The following is a 25346-nucleotide window of genomic DNA, read 5'->3' as shown; positions in this document are numbered from 1 at the left end:
AAACTCTAATTCAAAAAGATACCTGCACCCCTTATATTCATAGCAGCACTACTCACAACAGCCAAGATATGGAAACTAAATATCCACTGACAGACGAATTGATAAAGATGTAATACATATATACAATGGCATACTCCTCAGTCATAAAAAACGAATGAAATAGTGCCATTTGCAGCAACATGGATGCAAACAGATGTACTTCAATCATACTAACTGAAGTAGGTCAGAAAAAGAAAGACAAATCCCATATGCTATCACTTAAAGGTGGAATCTAAATTATGACATGAACAAACCTATCTACAAAACAGACTCAAGGACACGGAAAACAGACTTATGGTTGCCAAGGGGAAAGGGATTAGGGGAGGGGCTGGGCGAGAGGCTGGGGTTAGTAGATGGAAGCTATAATACAGAGAACGGATAAACAACAAGGTCCTACTGTACAGCACAGAGAACTATATTCAATGATAAAATATAATGGAAAAGAATATTACAAACAGAAAGTATATATAACTGAAGGAAATGGCAACCCACTCCAGTATTCTTGCCTGGAAAATCCCATGGGTGGAGGGACCTGGTAGGCTATAGTCCATGGGGCTGCAAAGAGTTGGACACAACTGAGCAACTTCACTTCACTTTGCCTCACTGCAAAGTAACAACACTTATCAACTGTACTTCAATTAAAAAACAACAACAACAACAATAAGCTCTCATAGCTAACCAGAATTTTTGGAGTTGGTCTCTGGACATGAGTCTACCATCTCCCCAGATTGTCAGCTTTTCTGATAAAAGCACCTTTCCTTTCTACAAAAAGTATTTATCTGTACAATTCTAAAAATATTTATATCCCATGCAACGTATAAACAAAACACATGGACAGGAGATAAACAGACTGTTACATCAAGATGGAAGTAATCTTCCTTCTATTTCTCCAGAGTTTTTTGATTTGGTTATAATGGCTATTTTTTTTAAGGTTTTAAAAAATTTTTATTTATTTTTATTTATTGGGAGGATAATTGCTTTACAAGATGGTGGTTTTTTAAAGTATTATTTTCTATGTTTAACTTATTCTTCCTTGACAGCACCAGTATTTCAATCAGTAATCCTGTTGAGAAAGATGAAAGTGAAGACTAGGGACACCAGAATCCTAATATACAGAAGATTCAATAATGGAAAAACCTACCATCACTATGAAATACCTGTAATATAAATAAAGAACTACAAAGAAAGGTTCTATAGGCAGGCAGTAAAAATGGAGAGGAAAATTCTTTTCCATCTGGAAACAAATCACTGAATGACATAATGCACAACCAGTTTCCTACTGGAGCTCCTGGTTTTGAATAACTACTCTGCAGCTTCCTGTGTGTCCCTTCCTTCTCATCACTGGTAACCAAGGATACCACAGGTTTTCCTACGCTTCTGTTTCCCAAACATCGAACTAGTTTTGTTTAAAACAGGAAAGCAGCAAAAAAGAAATGGCTTTTAAATTTTTTTTTTTTAAAAAAAAAGCATATCATGTTCTCAATCATGCCTGTGTTTTCTGACATTAGGTAAAACAGATACTTTGGAACTCCAGCTGAAAGAAGGGAATTCACTCCATCCCCAAACCAGGAAGTGGTGACTCATATCTGAAATAAAAAGGAGACACGCCAGTCAGGGGCTTAACAGAGCCATATGCTGCGGTCACGATCTTGGGCTTGGCTTCTGAGGCAGACATTCACTTGAGTATATCATCTGATACAGTGACTTTCTTGGTTGCGATTTATGAGCTGCCAGTGTTTACTTGTGAGACTGTCTGGAGCTGGAAGGAAGATAAATATACCAAAGCCCAGCTGAGCAACTGATCGGTTTTACATTTTATTTTCAGGAAATGACATCTTGTTTTCACGAAGAAGAGGTATGCCATCCTCTCAAATAGAGGCTGCCTTTGCCTTTGGGGGCAGCAATAGGGGTAATACCCAATTTGTCCCAAACAAATGTCAACAGAGGTGCTTCTGAGGTACCCAAACAATAACAACAACAAGTTTAAAAAGTACAACAGAAATATATAACCCATACAACATGTAGTGAACAGAGTCTATCAAGTACCCTGAAGCAGTCGGGGCTTCAGACAATGGTGGCAGCAGGGACGGCCCAGGCGGAGGCTCGTGATGGAGGGCTTCCTGACTCAGTCTGTCCCACTGGCTCCATCCCACACTCTCAGAGCCACCCAAGACCATCCAAGAGAATCTTCCAGACCATCTGAAGCTCCCAGTACCTGGCAGTCTGTCAACGTCTCTGGAGCACTGTCTTCAGAGCAATCTCTTTCCTTTGGAGAGAAGAGAGAGAGAGAGAGAGAAATAGAAGAGGAGCCTGCATTTCCCTCCCTGGCCTCCCTGCTGCCCTCCTCAGGCCTTTCCCCACACAGCAGCCACGGTGAATCAAGACACAGATGTGAGATCACATAACTCTGCTTACAGCCCACCCATCTCTTCTTCCAGAGTAAAAGTTCAAGTCCTTCTAAAGGCCTATAAATCCCTACTCGGCCTGCCCTCTGCCCAACCTTCTGACCTCACTTCCTGTTCTCCCCATCGCTCATTCCACTCCTGCTACGTCGCCTCCATGCTGTTCCTCCAAAACCCTTTCCCCAGACAGCAGCATGGCCACAGCCTTTAGAACACCCAAATACCACCTTCTCCTCAGTGACTACCCTGACTACTCTACCAAGAACTGCCAACACTCTTCCCATCACTCCTGGCCCCTTTCTTGCTTTATTAGCGAGAAAGCACAAATCACATCTAACTAATTAGATTTTCACTTCTCCTTCTATTCCTCATACCTAGAAGAGTGCCAGGCACAAAGCTGGTCTTCAGTTAATACCTTTTGGAGGAAGGAAGGAAATACATCAACAGCAACAAGCAGGGAGAAGTGCAACTTCAAAGTCTGTCCAGAGAGGGCGGGGGTGGGAGGGGCTATTCACTGGCCTCTAGTGTTTTCCATTAGCTTCTGCTTCCTTGATCCCAGAGAAGCAGGGATCTTGGCTTACACCAAAGGCAATCTCAAGACTTTCTTTGAGATTAAGGTGTGGAATGCTTTGGAAGGCAGATTGAAAGGGTTATTACATTTATATATAAGGGAATAATAAGGGTTGTGCAGGAGACATCCATCAAGGGACAAGGCAAGGAACGACAATAAGTGACAAAAGAGAAGGGAAGGAAAAAGGGAGGGGCAAAAATGAGAGGGTGGTGATGGAGATTTTTTTTTTTTTAAACGCTTCTATTAACAAATCTGCTAATTTTTGATCCCATGACAATTTTGCAAAGGATAAATCCATGATAATTTTGCAAAGGATAAATTTTTAAGAGTCCAGCATTTTAAACTACGTGAGTGCATGTATGTGGACACCTGCCCCCACCCCATGCCAATCTTGCTGAGAACCACTTTATCTTAGACAAACCCTGTCCTTATACCAGGTGGGCATGCTGACTTCATGCACATGAGCTTCTAGGTTCTTGGTGCAGGACTGGGTACTTGCTGGGAATCCCCTAGCGGTCCAGTGGTTAGGACTCCGAAATTCCACTGCCACAGGCACTGGGTTCAATCCCTAGTCAGGGAAATAAGATCTCATCTGCAACCCACACAGTAGAATCAAAAAAACATAAAATAAAACATCTTGCTAACAAGTATTCTCTCTGGATGAGGTCAACTTGGCAGACACTGTAACTGCGGACATTCCCTACATAGTCCTTTATGAGGCTCTGTCTTTCAACAGGTGATGATGGTTAATAGCCAGGGAAAGCCTGTCAGGTGCTCTCTTCAGAGACAGAGTTTCTCCTGTCCTGTGTCTGGATCACCCTCCTCCTAGCCTATAGGAAGCCGGCAAGAGCCACAGGCTACGTGATCTCACCTGGGCCAATCTTCCTAGAGACCACCAATCTCTGGAGGGACATCTCTCTCACAGATTTAGGAAAGCTGCGGTTCATAAACCTTTCTCCCCACCTCAACACGCCCAAAAGGCCGTGGACAACTCCCACTAGCAGCCTTACTTTCATACTACACTACCAAGGGAGCTGGGAACTGCAATCTGAAAAAGTCTCTGAACTGAAAATCCCTGTTCTAAAGGACCGGCAAGATTTTATTCTAGATAATTTGCTTTTTTCTTTTTTGAGCACAACCCAAAGAAACTCCAAGGGAAAGCTTAAAGTGAGAATGTTAACACTCATGTCAACCAACCAACACTTAATGAGAATAGAACAAACGGGGAAGGGGGGGCAACTGACAGAAGACTCACCTTCAGCACCTCCCCAGCTCATGTCGCAAAATGTCTTTCCTTCAGGAAAACCTCATGTCAATATCCCAGAGGGCTGCAATTACTCATGTGACACGTACTTAACATTCATTATCTGCCCCAGCTCCAGGGCACCCTTTCTCCAACACAGGATCTGGCACCCTAACACTCTCCTCCTCCTCCCCTCTTCTGGATAATCTGGCCTCACAGACTTTACTGAGGATCTATGGGTAATCAATCATGAGGCATTACTCTCCCGTGGGGATATGGGCCTTGAAGACACCAACCAGCCAGGCAGGCCTGGAGTAGCACTGCTCTTGGTGAAATCAGACAGGCAGACCCGCTTCTCTGAACTTGTGATAAGCGCTCCCCTACCCAGGAGAAAAACGGCCCTGCCAGTGTCAGAATGGTGACAATTACAGGCCTGCCAATTCTAGTTTCCAGATCCTACATTTGGTCCTTTAAAAATTCTCATGCACTGGGGATTAAACCGGCTTTCAATTGGCAAAGAAGGTTGGTATCTGAACTGAGAATTTCCTCTGAACTCCATATTGCAGCCCACTGAAGCTGCTGATGGCTCTGGCACCTGTTTCCCTAAATCAAGCCTCAGCACCTCTGTCTGTCTCTGGAGAAAACCTCAAAGCTGCACTCGCTGCGATAACTGCAGAAGCCGAGACTGCTGCCAGAGCTGCTCGCAGCCAGTGCGTGCATCAGGGAGGCCAACTCGGTTTACTTCGTTGGCTCCCAGTGTCACCAAAAAGGTACCTGCTTTAGCCTTCGGAGAGAGAAGGGTCTGATATTATCCACCTTGCAGTATTAACTGTGCGTGAGGGGAGTCAGAGATGAATTTAGGACACAGGGTCCTTCTTTCTCTTTCCAACGGCTGCATGCATGTACCATGCTTGGACTTTTGAGAAGAAACCTAGTCAGTGGGCTGGGTGAAGAAAGTCTATATGGGCGTGTGGAGAGAAAGGAACCCTCCTCCACTGTTGGTGAGAATGTAAACTGGTACAACCACTATGGAGAACTCAGAAAATTAAAAACAGAGCTACCATAAAACCCAACAATTCCACTTCTGGGTATTTATCCAAAGAGAATGAAAACATTAACTCAGAAAGACATATGCACCCCCAATGTTCACTGCAGCATTAGTGACAACAGCTACGATACAGAAAGAACTTAGGTGCCCATGAACAGATGAATAAAGAAAATATACCTACATAAATACACACACACACACACACGGGGCTACTACTCAGCCATAAAAAAGAATGAGATCTTCCCATGTGCAACAACATGGATGAACCTAGAAGGTACTCTGTTAAGTGAAATAAATCAGAGAGAAAGGGAAATTCCATACGATTTTACTTAAATCTGGAATCTAAAAAACAAAATGAACAAACATAATAAAACAGAAACAGACTTATAAATACAATCTACGAAGAACAATCTGGTGGTTTGTGATAGCGGGAATGTGGAGAGTGATAGCGGAATGGGTGAAACAGGGGAAGGGAATTAACTTCCACTTACAAAATAAATTAAGTCACGGGGATGTAATGTACAGCACAGGGAATATAATCAGTAATACTGTAATTGCTCTGTATAGTGACAGATGGTAACTAGAGTTATTACGGTGATCATTCTGTAACGTATAACAATATCAAGTCACTAGGTAGATCAATTTTACTTCAAAGAAAAAAATAAAAACAATAACCTCCAAAAACCAAAAAGCAAAAAAAGAAAGTACATGGGTATCCCCACCCACACACAGACCCAGCAAACTTAAGCTCACAGGCTCGGTCAAATCTGAGTTCCCAGGTCAGCATTCCTCTCAGAAAGGGGAGAAGAAAACAGAAGGCACTCACAACACCTCAGCAGACACCTCCTAAGCCTTGGCTGTCCTCATGCTCCTCTGGCACCAGGCAGACATCAAGTCCTGTTTGGGCCACCAAGCGGGGCCCTGCGAGGAACAAACAGCTCACTGCTTCTCACGCCTCTGTGCTTGTGCTGACTCCTCTGCTTGGAAAGCATCATCCCTAGAGCCTTTAGAACTCAGTTCAAATGTCACTTCTTCTGTGAAGCTTGTTCCCATACCTCCAACCTGTCCAGGTCAAATTGAATGTCCTCTCCTCTGCAATTTTTCAGCACCCTATTATGGAACTTGCACACTACCTACTTGCTTTTCTGTCTCCTCCACAGATTGTGAGAGCTGAGATAATACCTTATCTCTTTATTCCAATGCCTAGTGTAATGTTCCTATAAATGGTTAAGGACTGATGAGAGGTGGAAAGAAACAGCAATGGATTCTGCCAGAATCAAGTGGCTCCTAGGAGGTTAAAAAAAACACCACCTATGGGGACTCAAAACTGGGCACAAAGTCCAATAGCACAGAATTGTCAAAAAAGCAGAACATACTTTGATTTCAAAGAACCACCTGAGAGCTGCCCTACCCTCCCAAAGGTCAGAATGTCTTCCTTGGGCAAAACAGGCTCAACACCTACCCTGTGATCGGTCTGCTGCCCCTGCAATGGCTCACCAACCAAGGGCCAATTCCATACTACAGCTGCTTACAAGTCAGCATCAGATTTCTGGCCTGATTCAAAGAGGCTGATATTTGCTGAAGGGCTAGGAGAAAGAAAGCAATAGACAGAAGATCCTGTTCTTAGCAGTGTGGCATTTAAGCCTTTGGCTTCTCTTAACTCAGAAAAGGGTACATCCAAATACATACATGAACATGGCTTCCCGATGGCCAGGTGGTGGGAAACACCTGGAAGGGCAGTGAGCTTTTGATTCGTCTTCTCTGACTGGCCCTTTATGTGCAACCAGAGCTCAGTACTCTGGCCCTGAGCTTTCCCAGAGGGTAGAGGTGTACAGGATTTCTTAAGGGACTGAACATGATAATCAGATCTACCCTCCTCCTCTGAACTCTCATCCCTGCCTAATAACCAATTCTTCTGATCCACTAGTTTCCTTGTGCTCTGCCCAGGACACATTCTTTTTGCCACAAGGACATTTAAGTCTCAAGCAGGGTGGCTCTGCAATCCTCAACAGAGCAGGCCCCAAGTGTGATGAGATCACTTGTGTTAGAGGAGGAGATACTCTCTTTGGGAGTGTGGTTCCTTGAGGAAACTCACCCACCCCCACTTCCCTAATCTCTTTATTCAAACTCTCTCTGGGAAACTTGTTTATTAGGACACCCAAAGTTAACGTGCTTCCCTGGTGGCTCAGAGGTTATATTAGGACATCCAAAGTTAACATGCTTCCCTGGTGGCTCAGAGGTTAAAGCATCTGCCTGCAATGCGGGAGACCCGGGTTCGGTCCCTGGGTCAGGAAGATCCCCTGGAGAAAGAAATGGCGACCCACTCCAGTATTCTTCCCCAGAGAATCCCATGGAGGGAGGAGCCTGGTGGGCTACAGTCCATGGGGTCACAAAGAGTCGGACACGACTGAGTCAAACTAGTCCTAGTAAAGTTAACATAGTAGGATTAAATTAATCTCTTTTTGGCTTAACGTTATGCCTGATTTGTGTAGTTAAGCTGTGACTCTTACAGATAGAACCTATATATGTTTTCTTCATATATTTTGGCATTTTCCAAGTTGTGAATCTTTGACTTGTACACATCCTATTTATAATTTATTGTGTACCCAACCCAAGATTTCTGCAACCTACCGAGAGCAACAGACAGCAACTAAACTGTCTTGAACGACAGCCCCATCTAGTGACTAACACTGTAAGTTGTCCACCCCTGTGTTTTTCTAATCCCATCTTTTCTTATCCCATAACTAAGACACAAACACCTAAGCCTCCCCATTCCCTGCTGCTCAAATATTCCATTCTGCCTCAACTGTTTCTTGCATGTTTATTACCTTTAGCTTCCTTTACTTTCCCCCATTACTTCCACCTCCTTCTTAAGCTCAAGAACCGTTTACCTGACTCTTCTGGATCCAAAAAAGTCTGTTGAGGGGACTCACCTCTTTCCATACTCACCTTTTCGTTCCCTGATGAGGACAATTCGTCGTTCTTTCGCTTCTGAGTTCAGATTGTCTACCATCTTACTAATGCAATTGTCCAGAACCAGGGAGCGGGTTTTGGACTTGATGTCCTTCCGACAAATGGGGCATTCTACTTTCCTCTTCATCCACTCATTGATACAGTAGGAGCAGAAACTATGGGCACAGTTCAAGGTGACGGCCTATAACGGAAATGTGAACACACATATCAGAACTGTGACACTCACTCCCCCAGGGCTGCTGTGATCTCAGAGTTAGGAAAGCAGTTAGTTCTCAAGACGAAATAGAAATTTAACCATAACTTCATCTAGAGGCCTTACAAAGGGTATCAGAATCATTCCTAGGAACTGTAAATTTTAAGTTTCATGTTAGATTATTTGTTTTCTCTCTCAAAGTTAAGCTCATAAACTCAGGCTCCAGGGAGGCTGATTTGTCTTATTTTGTTCCACCAACTCAATTCACACTGCCAACGTGGCTTAGCTATCCTGCAAATAAATGCCACTGGACTTAAGCAGGACTAGAAAACATGTGCATGTCTGATACACATGCATCACTAATTCTCTCAGGAAAACAGATGTATGTCCTAATGGTGCATTAGAACCTCGATTTTAATTCACACAGTGAATACTCAGTACACAGAATGTTAGGAGGCCCTTATCTCTACTCAAAAGAAGCTTTAAAAAGTATATGTAAAAGCACTTAGGCTAGGGAAAAAGAATCTAAAAACAAAATAGGAAAAAATGTAATGGGTTCAGCTGACAGTGCCTTAAGTAATATCAATAAGCCTATGAGAAGAGAGAAAGCAGAAAAGGGCCCGTATCTGAGGTGCTCCTGAGCAACCCCAATGGTCAGCTTTCTGCCAAGGTCCTTATCACTTTTCAAAACATAAACCATACTCTTCGTTACTCTTGTTTCTGTACATCTCCTAAGATACAACTGTTTCTGGAGCTAAAAAGTTTTCTTTCTTGCTTTTGGGAAAGCAGGGGGAAATAACACAAACTTTGTATTATTTTCCAAATGCCAAGTGGAAGCCAGAAGGCCAACTAGGAAACATTCTCAGTAAAGAATGAGACATACAAAAAAAAGAAAAAAAGTAAAAATAAAGAATGAGACAAAATTCTCGTAAACAGGACTAAAAACCTGCTGACTAAAATGAAATCTCTAACCCAACACTGATTTTAAAAGAGGACCAGCAGGAAAGGTCAGCACATGCTGTAAACCAAACAAAGATCAAGTTATTAGTCTCTTACATGTTGTGCAGACACTCCAGGTTGGCTAACTCATCACCTATCCCGACCCCTTTCCTTGTCGTCTTCTATTACGGTGCATAAGTCATGTCGAAACAGTACTAACTGAGTTTCTCCAAAGTAGGGAATCAAATGACTACAAACTATGGGGGAAATTATGATCTGAAGTCAAAGCAGATCCAAAGCAAAAGAAACAGGTCTATCCAGGACAGATTCTTCAGGAGGCTAATAGACCCAATCTCCCTAAAGGCCACCAGAAAAAAAGGAAGCTGTGTGTGTATGCGTTTTCTTTTTAAATGAGTCTGAAAAGCACTATCATTTAACAACTTTAGTCTAACACTTGTTGTGTAAGATGAACCGGACACAAATGGTAGAATTTGTGAAAATAAGAGAGTCTATGCAAAAAGAAGACAGGATAACAAATGAAATCCTAGGCGTGATGTTTCATTTTCATAAGGAGCCTCCGAGTCCCTGAAAAGTGTTCCATTTGGCCACTGAATCCCGTGAGCATACCTCAATGACATTTACCCCCTTGTTCAAAGGCTGCACTGCACGCCCCCTCTCAGCACTGTATCCATTCAGAGCAAAGAAAGACTAGCTTTATTGAGTAGCTTTATTCTGATACTTCAAATTTCTAATGCCATCTAATTCTGGATTCTGCCAGAATCAAATGGATCCCAGGAGTTAAAAAAAAAAAAAAAAAACCTGCAGGAGCTCAACACTAGGCAAAAAAAAAAAACCCGCAAAACCCACAAAACCCAACAGCACATAGTTGTCGGAAATGTAGGAAACATATGACATTCTGACCTGTGGGAGGGTGGGGCAGCCCCTAGATGGTTCTTCAAAACCAAAGTGTTTTTCCCTCAAAAACAAAAAGATAAAGGCTTTATTATAGCCCCAAACACTGATTCTGCCAAAAAAAGAACTCAAGAACAAATGAAGTAAGAAAAAAGCCAGTGGAGGCAAGTGAGAAGTGGCCACCTCCAGCAGCCACTTTGAAGTCAAATAGCTACAGTAAGTTCCCGGAGGAAAAATCTCTTCAGAATGTTACCCTAGAGCAGAAGCAGTCTGTGTAGCTGAGGCTCCATTCAGGGGTAGGAGAGTGAGAAGGCGTGAGCCACTACTCATCATTACCTCAACGAAGTATTCTGAGCAAATAATACACTGGAGCTCATTCTCTAGCACGTCATTCATGTGGCTAAGAACTTCCTCCTTCTGTGCTTGCACCTTCTCCTTCTCTTCCTGCAAAGACATACAACCCCACCTGTCATTCAGGAGAACTAACAAGAACGCAAAACAGGACAGAGCAGGATTAATAGTATGCAGGAGGATTCAGAAAGAATCTAAATTAAAAATCCACCCTGGAGTAGTAACACTGGAATAAAATTCTTGCCCCAAGGATTATTGCTTCTCAGAACTGCTTTCTAATATAGGGCACTGTCATCCTTTCTTTTCCTTTCTCGACTTTATGAGTATGTATTGGTATTGCAGTTTCGGTCTCCTTCCCAAAAATAACCAAATGAGAAAAACTGAAGTCAGCATACCAACCCCGCTGACCATCCGAGGCCAGAACGAGACATTAGGTATTCTATAGCACACTGCAGTTCAGAGGGGATACAAAATCATCCTAAGCAGCCAAGAGCTCACTGGATAAGAAAGAAATGAGGAACAGTCCATAAAGGCAGGAAGCTTGAATTAGTGTATAAGGTCCTCTGTGTTCTCTGCAGATGTCTCTCCTACAAAATAAGGATAATATCCAAGGTGCCTGGAGGCAGGAGGCTGGAGAGATGGCCTGTTGAAGTATCTTCAGGCCTCACGCTCTGTGATGCTTGTTACTTCCCACTCCTGCCGTGCAATTTCCCTGTGCTTTCCCCAAGAGACAGACTGCTTGTAGACACCCTTTTCAAGAAGGATCTAGATGTCCTCTCTTGAAGTCAACATATATTAAGTGCCCCTAGTGGGGAGAGGAAAAGCCAAAAGAGGGTATATTTGAGAGGTTATTTTTCATGTTTTATTTTCTCTTCTTATCAAAGCAAAGATTGTGAGACTAATCAGGACAGTGAAGAGGGAATGGACCCATTTATAACTAGAGTCAAGCTCCTTGAAAACTTCTGAATTGCTGGGTTTAAAAAATGTGGTGGCATCTTAGAGGCTGGGGAATAAAGTACTACGTGATTTAAATAGAGGATAGGATAGCAAACCAAGTGGTAAAAGAGTCCTCTCCTTTCTGTAATCTGCTCCAGATGTGTACCTGAGGAAGGTTGGGCTGAGCAGGCATTAATTCCCAGGCATTAATTTCCCATCAGAGGAAGCAAACTGGTGGCCTGTGGACTACATCCAGCCTACAGACTTATTTACTTAGTTTGGCATTCATGGTATCAAAAAACTGAACCTGTTACTGCTACTTAAAAATCGGGATACTTCACATAAACATCTGGATTTCCATTTTCTGTGGGAAAACTCAGATCTGACAACACTGGGCCTGCACTTCTGGTTGGCAACTGGCTGCTGCAGAGAAGAGCTGCCTCTTGGGGTATGGGTGAGGGTGGAATTCCGCCTCACAGCTCCCCACTGTGTTCTTACACCCAGGCCACTTTATTCACTTCTATTATCAGTCTGACCCCAGGGGGCATTTGAGTCTACAACCCCTAATTTAAGAGTGTCATTGATTTGATGTGAGAAATAATTACACAGACGCATCAAGATGAACCACTTTTCCTTTTGACCACACCACCCCTTAGCCTCTGTGAGTGAGACACTCCGAAGGAACATCTACCACAGACAGTGGACTAGACTGCAGAATGTATCGTTCCCAGCATTTCGCATCTGAAGGAGGGGAGGGAACAGATGTTGTCTTACAGGCAGGCCCTTCTACAGGCCTAAATAATTTTACAGATTACTTCCCTTGAGGCAGGGAATAGCCATGCCTCTCCCTTCATTCACCAAAGCAATCCTTGCACTGCTGAAAATGCTGAGCTGCATGTACCAACCAAATTCTAAACCTTCTTCTTCTTTCCAGTACCTTGGTCTGCTCCAATTCTTTGTCCTTGGCTTGAATGATTGCTTCAAAGTTCTTCTTGCTGCGATTTAGCTCTTCCATCAGCGACCGATACTGCAGAAACACAGCAGATACACACTCAAGATGCATGGCACTATATTGTTCCTTTTAGCCACCAGGCCTGTCCCTCCCTCTGTCAGCAGCTTTGGTTCAAGAGATTAATGGATTGGGCAATTTCAAAATAATGTTTTTGTTTCTCCAAGACATACCAGTTAAATGCTGCCTTCTTTTTTTTTTTTTTTTTCAGGGAAAGGAGCAGACAGGGAGGGAAGCCATCAAATCTATTAATACCTCTGGAAATAACACAATCTTCATGGTCATCCAAAGCAACTGAAGAACTTCCAGAGAGTCTGACTTTGTGGGTTTGGCCTGGGGCCCAGGGATGTTCATTTAAAAAAAAAATTTTTATTGGTATAGTTGTTTTACAAAGTTGTGTTACCTTCTGCTATACAGCAAAGTGAATCCGTTATACATATATATGGGATATGCATTTTTTAAAAAGCTACCCAAGTGACTCTGGGAACCAATGCTGAAGAACTAGTAACTAACTCTAAGGCTACCCAGCACTAGAAGCAGCTTTTAAGAAATAATTAGGGATATACAGGATTCAGGAAAACTAGATTACTGTTTTCATTGAAATGAAAAAAAAAAAAACCTTTAACCTATTTACTCTATAAATCACATACTATGTGCTGATAAGGCAACACTGCCTGAACTCTGCCTTGGTATTCTGGAAACTGGCATGCCCAAGAGCTAATGGCTCATTTACCATGACTCACTGCCTACATCAAATATCAAGAAGTTCCATTTCTATGAAACATAATGGTTAAGCATAGATTATATTTTAAATTTCATTTCAGATCCTTTTAAAGAAGGTGGTTAAGTATTCTGAAAAGATATCACATGCATTTTAAAATGCATGGGCTCAAAAAAAAAAAAAAAGTCAGTGATATCAGAAGTCCTTAGTATTCACCTTGACTACTAATTAGATGACTGTGCCTTAACTTTCTCATCTATAAAATGGGAAAACAGATGCCCCTTCTACATTGGGGTTAGTAAGAAAAAACAAAGACATACATGAGAACACTCAGGGAAGTTTTAAAATCTCTATGTAAAGGCAAGTTGTTATAATTATAAGTCTGGAAAATGAAAAAGAACAGCTTCAGAAGGACCATCAAGTGAAACAAAGAACAAGTGTGTTTCATTTGAGGGTGGTGAGCCCCCAGGCATGTCAGAGAACCATGGCCTGACAGTGTCCCGCGTTGGGTTAATGAAGGGGGATGGCCAAGCGCCTTATGCTGAACGACAGCATAAGTCGTTCTGTCTCAGAAGAGTGTAAGGCGTTGAGGGTGCAGGGTTCTTAATGATCCCTCAAGGATTTTCAAGAGCAGAACCTTCCTCTTTTCCAGTCAATTTTAAAATGATATCTGAATATTAATTTAATAATTCTCTAAATGGGAAACATGCCCACCCTCCCAACCTAGAAAATACACAAGCTTAGAAAATAAAATTCCAGAAAGACTGAGTTTTTCACCTAATTCTTTCCAAGGCTGTTTGTGAACCCAAGGAAATCAAAGTGGGCAAACTCCCAAGCATGCAGGAATATGTGACTGTTAGCACTGTAAGAAGGTTGACAGATAGGTAAGCAATAAAAGAACCAAATTTGAAACAATTCTAACCCAACAGCTCATTTTTCTCAAGAAGATGTGAACGCTAACCTCCTGACTTAAACTACTAATCATCACACATAACTGATAGAAGACAAAGCAGGTATTTAAGATGCAAAGAACTCATTAAAAAATAAACAGAGCGAGGTACTAAAGTTACATTAAACAAGTAACAGGCAATCTTTTAGGATAATTTTATTCCTGTGAGTCTTGCCTGTTTAATAAATTGATGTTTCAGTGGCTGGTAAACTGCAAATTCTCAACCTAACCTAAGATGCGTAATTGGAACATTCTTGAATGGTTTCAGAATGGCTTCAGCTCAGGAATAGTGAGGTAATGGAGGCGCTGCAGGCCCTGGTGGCCAAGTCACGGCTCGCAATTTCCCTCTGCTGCCCTCACCTTTCTGAATGTGTGCAGCCATTCTCCCAGAGAGCCTCCTAATTGCTACAGGCTCTGTTTCATCTTCACTAGAGCATCTCATGCTCAGATGAAGATGTAAGCTTTCACGCTGAGGTCTGGCATGTCTGTGAGGTTCCAAATCTCAGACCTGATGCTGTGAGCTGCTGCCACCTGCTCTGTCTACAGCCTGGAGGTGCTGCAGAGGGGTGTGCAGAGGCAGCCAGTGGGCACATGAAGCCTGGCTGCCCCCACTCTCGCCCACTATAATCTCAGGACAACAGCAAACATAAGTTACCTCCTGCAGAGCCTGGGCCAGCTGCTGCTTCAGGTCCTCTTCGCCTTCCTCTTTCTCCAAACCCTGAAAAGCCAAAAACAAAATGGAAGGCTTCCCTGTAGAAAGGGGGGAAAGGGGCAAAATACAGTAACAAGCAGAGCTGACCTGCTAGCAGAGGCGTCTGGAAACAACAGGGGGCAGGGAGGGAGTGGAAAATCTCCCATTCTACTTTAAGCTGTTGGCAGTAAGGGATTTCAGCAGAGTTAAACTGCTCAAACACTGCAGATCTCAGGGCTGCCACCTTCAAGTCACCGCTCAGGGGGCTCTGGAGCAGCTCTGGATTAATACTCCAAGTCCCCTTCACTGGCTAATGCTATGACTCTCAAAAGGAAGGAAACTGAGAGTTTCTGCATCACCAAGTATCTAAATTGAAATACAATCTCCTGGGCTGGCACTCACAGCTCCGCCGTGTTTCTTTCTTCAGTTCTGGCCACTCTGTCTCTCACTCCGCGTCTTTCCCACCTCTGGCCCATAAGCTGTTCCTCCTCCGCCGGCCTTGGCTGCATTTCCTCCAGGGCCCCTCGAGTGTGGATGTCTTCCACATCATCACTCCCCTACATCCAGCACCCTCCACGAGAATCTCTGGGTCCTTCCCTCCTTAAGAATTACCTGCCCGCTTAATACACCAACTGGAAATTGTTCTCTAAATCTACAGACTCTTGAAACTACTGTGATTATTTTCTGTGTATCTTGTCTCAACAAGATCTATTCCTTTATGACAAAAACCATTAAGCATCTTTATAACCACCCAGACCCAAGTATAGTGCCAGGCAACCTGGGCGCTCAAAAAAAATTCTGTGTAGGAATTCCCTGGCCGTCCAATTGTTAGGACTCTGCGCTCTCACTGCTGAAGACCTGGGTTCAATCCCTGGTCAGGGAACTAAGATCCCACAAGCTACGCAGTGCACCCACTCCACCCCGCCCCCCAAAAAATCTGTGTGAAATAACAAGGGTTTAATGAGCTTCTGAGCAAGCAGCAAGGGTAGGATAAATTCCTAGGGCTTGGTACAGAGGACAATGCAGCTAGTAATAAAGGACTAGATACACCTCACTATGAGTAATTTATATATGACCCTCTCATTCCTAGAGAAATTCCCTAAATGAGTCCTTTTTGCCTTTCTTTACCCTTTTAGTATGGAAAAAGATTTGACAGCTAGCTACATCTTGAAGCATGCCCAGAGCAGCCACAAATATTAATTAACAGTAACTCTTGTTATTGAACATATTAGCCTTTAAAGAGAGTTCTGCTCTGGTGAAGGTGTCATACACTAAATATGTAGAGATAAACCTTCCTCTATTAATTTCAAGAACCAGTCCAGGCTGGAAAAGGGCAGCAAAAAAGTACACATAAACAAGCAATGTATACCCTGAGAAAGACCCACTTAATCCATGGCCTTTGCTAAGAGCATCAGTTCAAGGGGATAGCTGGGCTTAGATGAAATCTATAAATTGTTCAGAAATAAGCCAACACAAGTGGTTGTTTCTTACCCTGAGTAAAGTAAAGGAAAGATAAAAGCTTATTCACGTCAATCCTGATTGGCCCTTCTTAGTTCTAAGTCAACAGTGGGGAATTCTTGACATTCAGTCTTACCTGAGGAAGTGGGTGGGAGTAAATCATGTGGTTCTAGCCAGATGGGAACTGACATTTTCAGCAGAACCAGGATCAGCCCTAGCCAAGAAGCTCTGTGCAAGAGCTGATCATCTAAACAAATGACTCAGGGATGCAGACACATTTACTCTCACGTTGACACAGCTAAGACAGTCATTTTATCTACTGAAGAGGTAGACATCCTGTGGAAGGTAGCACTCAACCCAACAACTGAGTGATGGTATATCTGCCCCCTCCCATGTTGGCTACTCAGGACAGAAATAAACATTTTTGCCTTTCTAGCCTCCCACTTCCTAGGTTAGCTACAAAGCTAACAAGTAACAGGTAAATCAAGGGCAGAGTAACCAGCTGACCTCTACCTGCCTTGGGTACAGGAATTTGGCTTTGACCTCAGGGCAGAGGAAGATTACTCATGAAAACAACCAACACTTTAATTGGAGTGTACTACTGGGGGATATAGTGACCTTCATCCAGCCTCTCTCTAAATTCACCTCAGCTCTGAGATGCCTCAGCTCTTACAACCTCATGCATCTTGGCTGGTTCTGCCAGTCCCCTTACCCCACGTTGACAACCCAACTCTGGCTCCTGATCTGATCATCATGCAGACCTCAAAGTCTTCTGATCACATTACACCTCTTGTCCCTGGCACTAAACATATGGGCCCTGATCCAGAAACAGAGAGCTCTGGTCACAGGCTCACAAGGGGCCTGCCCACCCCAAGGGGCATCTTGTCCTTCCCTCCTGCGTGGTACCTGGAGATGCTGCTGCTCTTCCTGGATGGTCTTCTCCAGCTGCTCCACTCTGGCCTGCTGTTGGGCCTGCTCCGCACACAGCTGGGACTGTAAATCCTGCAGTTCCTGCTCCATTTTCACAATCTTCTTTGAGCTCCCTGTTTTGGTCTGCTTTTTCACATTCAGAACAGCTACCTGTTTTTCCTGCATCTGTGTTCTCAGCATTAGGATCCTGGACATGGTTACCTTAAACAGCTCTAAGTTGCTCTGAGATGCTGAAGGATTTGAGGCTTTCTTCTTCTTATAATGAAGCTCTATAACTTTTGCAGGGCCTGGGTTAACATGAGCCCCTGTGATCTTCCCACCTGGCTCAAAAGAAGTCAACTTAGGATCCAAATATTCAGAAGGTTGACTGGCCACTTTACCCTTCCCATGTGACTTCACTGGCTGACCAGGTTCAGAAGACAATTTAGTTATTTTGGATTTCAAATTTGAGGGGCCTTCAGCTCCAGAACCCTCTAATTCATCCAAACTAAATTTCCTTTTAGTTCTCAAGCCCTTATTTTTTTCCATCATCTGGTCACTTTTAGGGGAAAGACAAGGATAAATCCTCTCCCAGTCTTCTTCAGTAACTTCATATTCATACTCTGCATTCTCCTTATTATCCAGAGGTACCCCAAGCTGGATGTGATCTCCTTTATGGACAGAATAGACCTTTAAAGGTTCTAGACGTTTTCTGTTCAGCCAGACACCATTTAGACTCTGGGGAAAGGGAAAAAAAGACAAAATAAGCTTCATGATTTTCCTCCTCTTAATTTTTCTGCTGCTGCTGCAAAACCTTCTGTCTTTTTAGGAAGAAACCCCTTGAGAACAAATAGAATAGAAAGGTTCATAAACCACCATTCTTAGAAAGAGGATTCTTCAAATAGTGCTTTGGCTTATTACCTATATGACGTTCATGTCTTCAAAGAACTGCCTGTATAATAGGCAGGAATCACCTTATTACTGGAGGATGAATTTACTCAATTAAATGCAGTAGCATTAAAAGAAACTGAAATCAAATAGCTCTACTGACATAAACTAGGGGCAAAGGGCCAAGACTAGAAAACTGCTATTAGTAAAGGCAGTAGCATTCTAATGATGAGGTTCCAAGAAAGTCATGCAGGTACTATCTCTGGATGTGTGTGACCCCAGAGCACATTGGTGAATTGAAAAACACTTCCTAGAACTCATAAACCAAGAAAGAAAGTGCCAACACCTAGCACTGTGGTCAAATTGAAGGTGGGATCTGACCCAAACAACAACCCCAGGGAGGAGACCCAGGTTCAATCCCTGGGTCAGGAAGATCCCCTGGAGAAGGGAATAGTTATCTACTCCAGTATTCTTGCCTGGAGAATTCCATGGACAGAGGAGCCTGGCAGGCTACAGTTCATGGGGTCGCAAAGAGTCGGACATGACTGAGCAACTAACACTTTCACTTTCGATGGGTAACAGAACATAGAGGTTAAGAGCCAGAGCTCTGGATTTATACAAACTTAGGTTCATAGCTCAAATGAACCACCTTGGGCTTCTTACTTGCATGGCCTTCAGCAATTTACTCTTTGTATATCAGCTTTGACTGTAAAATAGTACAGCTCCTACCTCATACTGCTCCTGTGAGGAACGACTGAGATAATTCATGCAAAACACTTAGCACAGTGACTCGCATATAACCAATGATCAATATTTACTTCTGTGGTTTAAATCACAGTGTGGAGATTAAGAGCAGGGACCCTGAAGTCAGACTGCCTGGGTTTGTAATCTGGCTCCATTACTTAATGGTTGCATGACTCAGGCAAGTTTCTTAACTTCTCTAGGCCCCAGTTGCCACATCTATCAAGTGGAAGATAATAACAGTCTCCCTCATGGTGTTTGTGTGGCTTTAATGAGATAACATATGTAATATACTTAGAAAAAGTACCTGACACATGGTAAGCATTATGTAAGGGTATATGCAAGGGCTCACTACTTTTTCTGGCTCAGCTGATTTATCAACAAGCACTTCAACCCTATGTTCAGCATCTTGCAAGGTAAACATACTGAGTGCAAAAGCAGAAGATATGAAAACAACTTTTAGCAGCTGACTCTGGAAAGAAAAACACAAGGGCATATTTAAGCAAATGTGGGATCACACAGAACAGCCTATAAATGCAAAGGAATATCATGTAGAGCTGAGCTAGCTAAGAGATGCTAAGTGGGGATGACAAGTCCTTAAAATAGACTTGAAGCAAATGCAGGATTTGCTTCAAGTGGGCATTTTAACCCATATCAAGGACTTAACTTTGGGGGACAGGCCGGAGATGAAATTCACATCTGGACTGGGACTAAAGCTTATATTCATTCAACAAAGGAGAGGAATGGAGACCAGAAGAAGAGTCAATTTAAAATTATACACAGGAAACAGCCTCAGGGAAAGCAGTATGACACAGGGGGCCACCTAATGCCAACATTTAAGAAAAACTCAAAGGCAAAGTCAAGGTTAATAAATAAAGAGGTTACAGGAGTAGCCTAAGATGAGAGAAAGCAAGGATTCCCTAAAAAGCGGGGGCAAACTCTTTAAGACCTTTGGCAGCCCTCCACTAGATCCTCTGCATTAACCTGCCTCCTTCAAAGCCCTTTAGGTCTGAAAAATAAGCTTTCAAAATTTTCCGATCACATTTTATCCTTGGATCCCTCTGTTTACCCATTAATCACTCCTTGGTGACACCTAGTGGTATAATTTGGACCAAAGGCCCAAATTGGGTTCGTTCACAAAGCGACTATAGAAAAGATGAAAACACCACGGCTATATAGGAACAATCAAGTACTGCCCAGGATATGATCTCAAATACAATGGTTTAAATAAATCAAACTCCTGTCAACACTTTCTTGATGCTGGTTTTCGTAATCACCAGTATGAACAATGTCAGCAGCAGCAAAGTAATAACCAAAGAAAAGCCTGCCCAATGTCGGAGTCATCAATGGAATAAGGGTGGAATAATCCTCAGCCCCTTAAATGCTGATTACTTCACTTGATGCTCAATCACTGTCTAGCGTTTTAATCAGTTGTTGAGAACAGTGGAAACCCAAAGCCAAATGTCAATGTTTCTGTGCAGTTCCCTAGATGATTTATGTAGCTCATAAATGGTTCTCAGCCCTAACCCTATAGAGTGAAATCACCTGGAAATGTTTAGAACAAACAGCAGTGCCTGAGTCTCATCCTCAGACTGAATTAATTGGTCTGAGATGGGTACTAGGCATCAGGATTTTTAAAGCCAGGTTTAGATGCAAACACCGTGTAGAATCACATCAAGACACAAGGCACCTTTGCAGTCAACCCTTCACCCATTCCCAGGCATCTATCTACTCATCTGGTCTCTATATAGGTCTGCCTTTTCCAACTGTTGTATAAATGGAATGTACCCTTTGGAGTCCGGCTTCTTTTGCTTAGCATGATGATTCTGAGATGTGTCCACTTGGTTGCATTACAGTAGTCTGGTATTTTTATTGCTGAGTAGTACTCCAGAGTACGGGAGTACCAGCTTGTTTCTCCATTCCCTAGTTGCTTCCTCCAGTTTTTGGTGATTATGAATAAAGCCACTAGAAACATTTAGGTACAAGTTTTTATGAGAACATAAGTCCCTATTAATTTGGGGTAAATACCTAGAAATAGACTCACCGGTTAAGTGATTAACTGTTTAACTGTAAGAAACCGCCAAACTGTTTTTCAAAGTGGTGGTACTATTTCGTTTCCTCACTTGCAATGTTTAAGAGTTCCAGTTACTCTGCATGCTCATCAGCACTTGGTAATGTATTATTTTGGCATTTCTAATAGGTGTACCAGTCAATATTTTAAAAAAATTCTTTACTAGAACATAGCTACAAACATAAAAGGGTATAAATCATAAATGTACAACTATATGAATATCACGAAGTGAACATTTCAGTGTAACTACCACAAGGTTTAAAAAAAAATCCCACATTATCAGCACCCCAGAAACATCCCCGTGCCTCCTCCTAGCCACTAACCACGTCCCTTACTCCTTGCCATAAGGTGACTACTAGCCTGGCTTAACATCACACATTAGCTTTGCCTGGTTTTGAATATTATATAAATGGCATTCAGTTCAGTTCAGTCACTCAGTCATGTCTGACTCTTTGCAACCCCATGAACCGCAGCACACCAGGCCTCCCTATCCATTACCAACTCTGGGAGTCCACCCAAACCCATGTCCATTAAGTTAGTGATGCCATCCAACCATCACATGTGCTCTGCATACAAGTTAAATAACCAGGGTGACAATATACAGCCTTGACGTACTCTTTTCCCAATTTGGAACCAGCCTATTGTTCCACGTCTGGTTCAAACTGTTGCTTCTTGACCGGCATATAGATTTCTCAGGAGGCAGGTCAGGTGGTCTGATATTCCCATCTCTTTCAGAATTTTCCACAGTTTGTTGTGATCGACACAGTCAAAGGTTTTAAGCTTAGTCAATAAAGCAGATGTTTTCTGGAACTCTCCTGCATCAAAAAATTGCTTTTTCGATGATCCAATGGATGGATGTTGGCAATTTGATCTCTGATTTCGCTGCCTTTTCTAAATCCAGCTTGAACATCTGGAAGTTCACGGTTCACATACTGTTGAAGCCTGGCTTAGAGAATCTTGAGTATTATTTTGCTGGCGTGTGAGATGAGTGCAATCGTGCAGTAGTTTGAACACTCTTTGGCACCGCCCTTCTTTGGGATTAGAATGAAAACTGACCTTTTCCAGTCCTGTGGCCACTGCTGAGTTTTACAGATTTCCTGGCATAATTGAGTGCAGCACTTTAATAGCATCATCTTTTAGTATGTGAAATAAGCTCAACTGGGATTCCATTACCTCCACTAGCTTTGTTCATAGTAAATGCTTCCTAAAGCCCACTTGACTTCGCATTCCAGGATGTCTGGCTCTAGATGAGTGATCACACCATCGTGGTTATTTATCTAGGTCATGAAGATCTTTTTTGTATAGAAAGAGCAAGACTTAGCTGAGCAAGATCCAGTTTTTCCCACTGCCAATCCCTCCCATGAGGAAGCTTACACAAGCCTTCAGCCTCATCCACCAGAGGGCAGACAGAAGAAAGATGAACCACAATCCCACAGAGGCTAGAATGAAAATCACATCACAGAAAGTTAATCAGAATGAAAAAAAGCAGAGGGCTATGCTCCAGATGAAGGGAAAAAACCCCAGAAAAACAACTAAATGATATGGAGATTAGGCAACCTTCCAGAAAAAGAATTCAGAAGTGTGATAGTGAAGATCATCCAGGATGCTGGAAAAAGAAGAGAGAAGATGCAAGTAATGTTTACCAAAGACCTAGAAAAACTAAAAAAACAAGCAAACAGAGATGAACAATACATTAGAAGAAATCAACAGCAGAATAACTGATGCAGAAGAATGGGTAAGTGACCTGGTGGTCACTTACAGATGTCTCACATCCATAAGACAGAATGGTGGAAATCACTGCTGCAGAACAGAATACAGAAAGAAGAATGAAGAAAAATGAAGGCAGCCTAAGAGACCTCTGAAAATGAAAAGTGAAACTGTTAGTTGCTCAGGGACCCCTGGGACAACATTAAATGCAATAACATTTGCATTATAGAGATCCCAGAAAAAGAGAGAGAGAAAAGACCCCCAAAAAAAATATTTTAAAAGATAATAGCTGAAAATTTCCCTAACATGAGAAAGGAAATAGTCAACCAAGTCCAGGAAGCATAAAGAGTCTCAGGCAGGATAAATCCAAGGAGTAACACACCAAGACACATAGTAATCAAAACTGACAAAAAATAAAGATAAAGATAAAATGTTAAAAGCAACAAGAGAAAAATGACAACTAACAGACAAGGGAACTCCCCATCAGGTTATCAACTGATTTTCTCAAAGAAACCCTATGAGCCAGAAGGGAATGGAATGATGTATTTAAAGTGGTGAAAAGGAAGAACCTACAACCAAGAATACTCTACTCAGCCAGACTCTTGTTCAGGGAAAACCTAAAACCAAGAATAATACTTTACCCAGCAAGAGACTCGTTCAGATTTGACAGAGAAAGCAAAAGCTTTCCAGAGACGCAAAAGTTAAAGAGAATTCAGCATGACCAAACCAGCTTTATTTGCAACAAACGGTAAATGAACTTCTCCAGGCAAGAAACACAAGACAGGGAAAAGACCTATACAAAATTAACCTGAAACAATTAAGAAAATGGTAATAGGATCATACATATTGAAAATTACCTTAAATGTAAATGAATTAAATGCACCAACCAAAAGATATAGACTAGCTGAGCAGATGAAAACATGTGCATGTACGCACTTCCACTTACCACATCACTCTGCTTGACTCCCCTAAATTGTATGTAATTATTTTATATTGTTAGGTTAATCATGTTATCATTGTGACTTGCGACTGTAATTATCTTTTATTTTTTGTCTGGCTATTGATTGTAAAAACTGATAAATATCTTCTACTATGGTAAAAAAGAAAAGGACAGTGAAGCAAACAAAAGTGAAAATGACAGGGCCCCTCAAAATATTCATGTTCATCATTTTCTAATATCCATCACAGCTTTACTCCATAATCTGAAGAGGAGAAATATAAAACAGACATCTTTTCCCAAGGGGAAAAAAAAAAAAAGAATACTCCATAGTTTATTTATCCATTCTATTGTTGAAAGATATTTGGGTTGCTTCCCTGGGAGTGAAAATATTGAGTGTGTGTGTCTGTATGTCAGAGCTTCCCAGATGGCTCAGTGGTAAAGAATCCACCTGCCAATGCAGGAGACATGGGTTCAATCTCGGACGGGAGATGCCCTGGAGAAGGAAATGGCAAACCCCTCCAGTCTTGCATGGGAAATCCCACGGACAGAGGAGCCTGGGAGCTGCAATCCATGGGGTCACAAGAGTGGAACATGACTTAGCCCTACACAACAACAACAATGTATGTATGTATATACACATATATACATACACAACATTAATAAATAATGACAATTTTCCAAAATAGTTGTACCTATTTACATTTCTATCAAAAGATTACTTGGCTCCATACCCGTGTATATATGGCATCATTAAAATGTAATTATAGTTAATCTGACTACAGGGTGTGTCGTGGTATTCCAGCAGGTATTTCACAGATCATTAATGAAGCTGAACAATGTTTCATGGACACTGAACAATCGGACAGAATCTTCTATGAAGTGCCTGGTTCTTGCCCATTTTTAAAACTGGGTTATCTTTCTTTTTGATTTGGAGTTCTGTATACATCCAGTGGCTCAGATGGTAAAGAATCCGCCTGCAATGCAGGAGACCTGGGTTTGATCCCTGGGTTGGGAAGATCCCCTGGAGGAGGGCATGGCAACCCACTCCAATATTCTTGCCTGGAGAACCCCCATGGACAGAAGGGCCTAGTGGGCTGCAGTCCATGGGGTTGCAGAGAGTTGGACACGACTGAGCAACTAAGCACACGTGCACGCACACACACCCCCCCATCCAAGTATCAGCCCTTCACTTGGATCTTCCACTTTGAACATGCTTTCACTCTCTTAATGATATATTTTGGTGAATGGAAATTCTTAATTTTAATGTGATATTATCAGTATTTTTTAAAAGTATCCCATGTATGGACAAAATTGGAAACAGTTGAGAACCACTGCTCTAGCTGCTGGGAGGCGGAAAGCTGCATTGCCCTAAGGAGCACGGTTTGTTCAGACTCAAGTGTCCCCAGAAGGGGTTAAACTAGATCATTGCTAAGGTCCCCTTTGCAGTGACAATTTCTATTCTGCTCACAGTGCCTTGCCAAGAGTGCCAAACCAATTTACTTAGCATTTATGCTCTCCTTCAACACCATGCCAACTCAACTTAATCCTAGTGCAGGAAGATACTTTCTCCAACAGCTTAAATCTAGCAGTTTTATGCATGCAAAATGAGGCCGCTGGGCAGGCCAGCAGGATACCTGTGATACTATGAATTATAA

General features: G+C 42.4%; 1 protein-coding gene across 2 annotated transcripts in view; it reads right to left on the bottom strand.

The window, feature by feature from the left end:
* Positions 1–2143: 2143 nt before the first annotated feature.
* Positions 2144–25346, bottom strand: part of RNF8 (ring finger protein 8) — a 36149-nt gene continuing 12946 nt past the window's right edge. The window contains exons 3-8 of one of the 2 annotated variants that reach the window (XM_068960442.1): positions 17342–18082; positions 14942–15004; positions 12545–12634; positions 10657–10764; positions 8253–8457; positions 2144–2305 (exon numbers count right to left, since the gene is read on the bottom strand). In XM_068960442.1, the coding sequence (XP_068816543.1) occupies positions 2289–2305; positions 8253–8457; positions 10657–10764; positions 12545–12634; positions 14942–15004; positions 17342–18082 (1224 nt within the window). In that variant the 3' untranslated portion in view covers positions 2144–2288. The remainder of the gene's footprint in view (positions 2306–8252; positions 8458–10656; positions 10765–12544; positions 12635–14941; positions 15005–17341; positions 18083–25346) is intronic. The other variant, XM_068960443.1, reaches the window with a different exon arrangement.

The sequence above is a fragment of the Capricornis sumatraensis genome, chromosome 22 (assembly GCF_032405125.1).
Source record: "Capricornis sumatraensis isolate serow.1 chromosome 22, serow.2, whole genome shotgun sequence".
In the NCBI taxonomy this organism is placed as follows: Eukaryota; Metazoa; Chordata; class Mammalia; order Artiodactyla; family Bovidae; genus Capricornis; species Capricornis sumatraensis.
The sequence above is the reverse complement of the archived record's forward strand: the minus strand, read 5'-3'. Positions and strand labels throughout refer to the sequence as shown.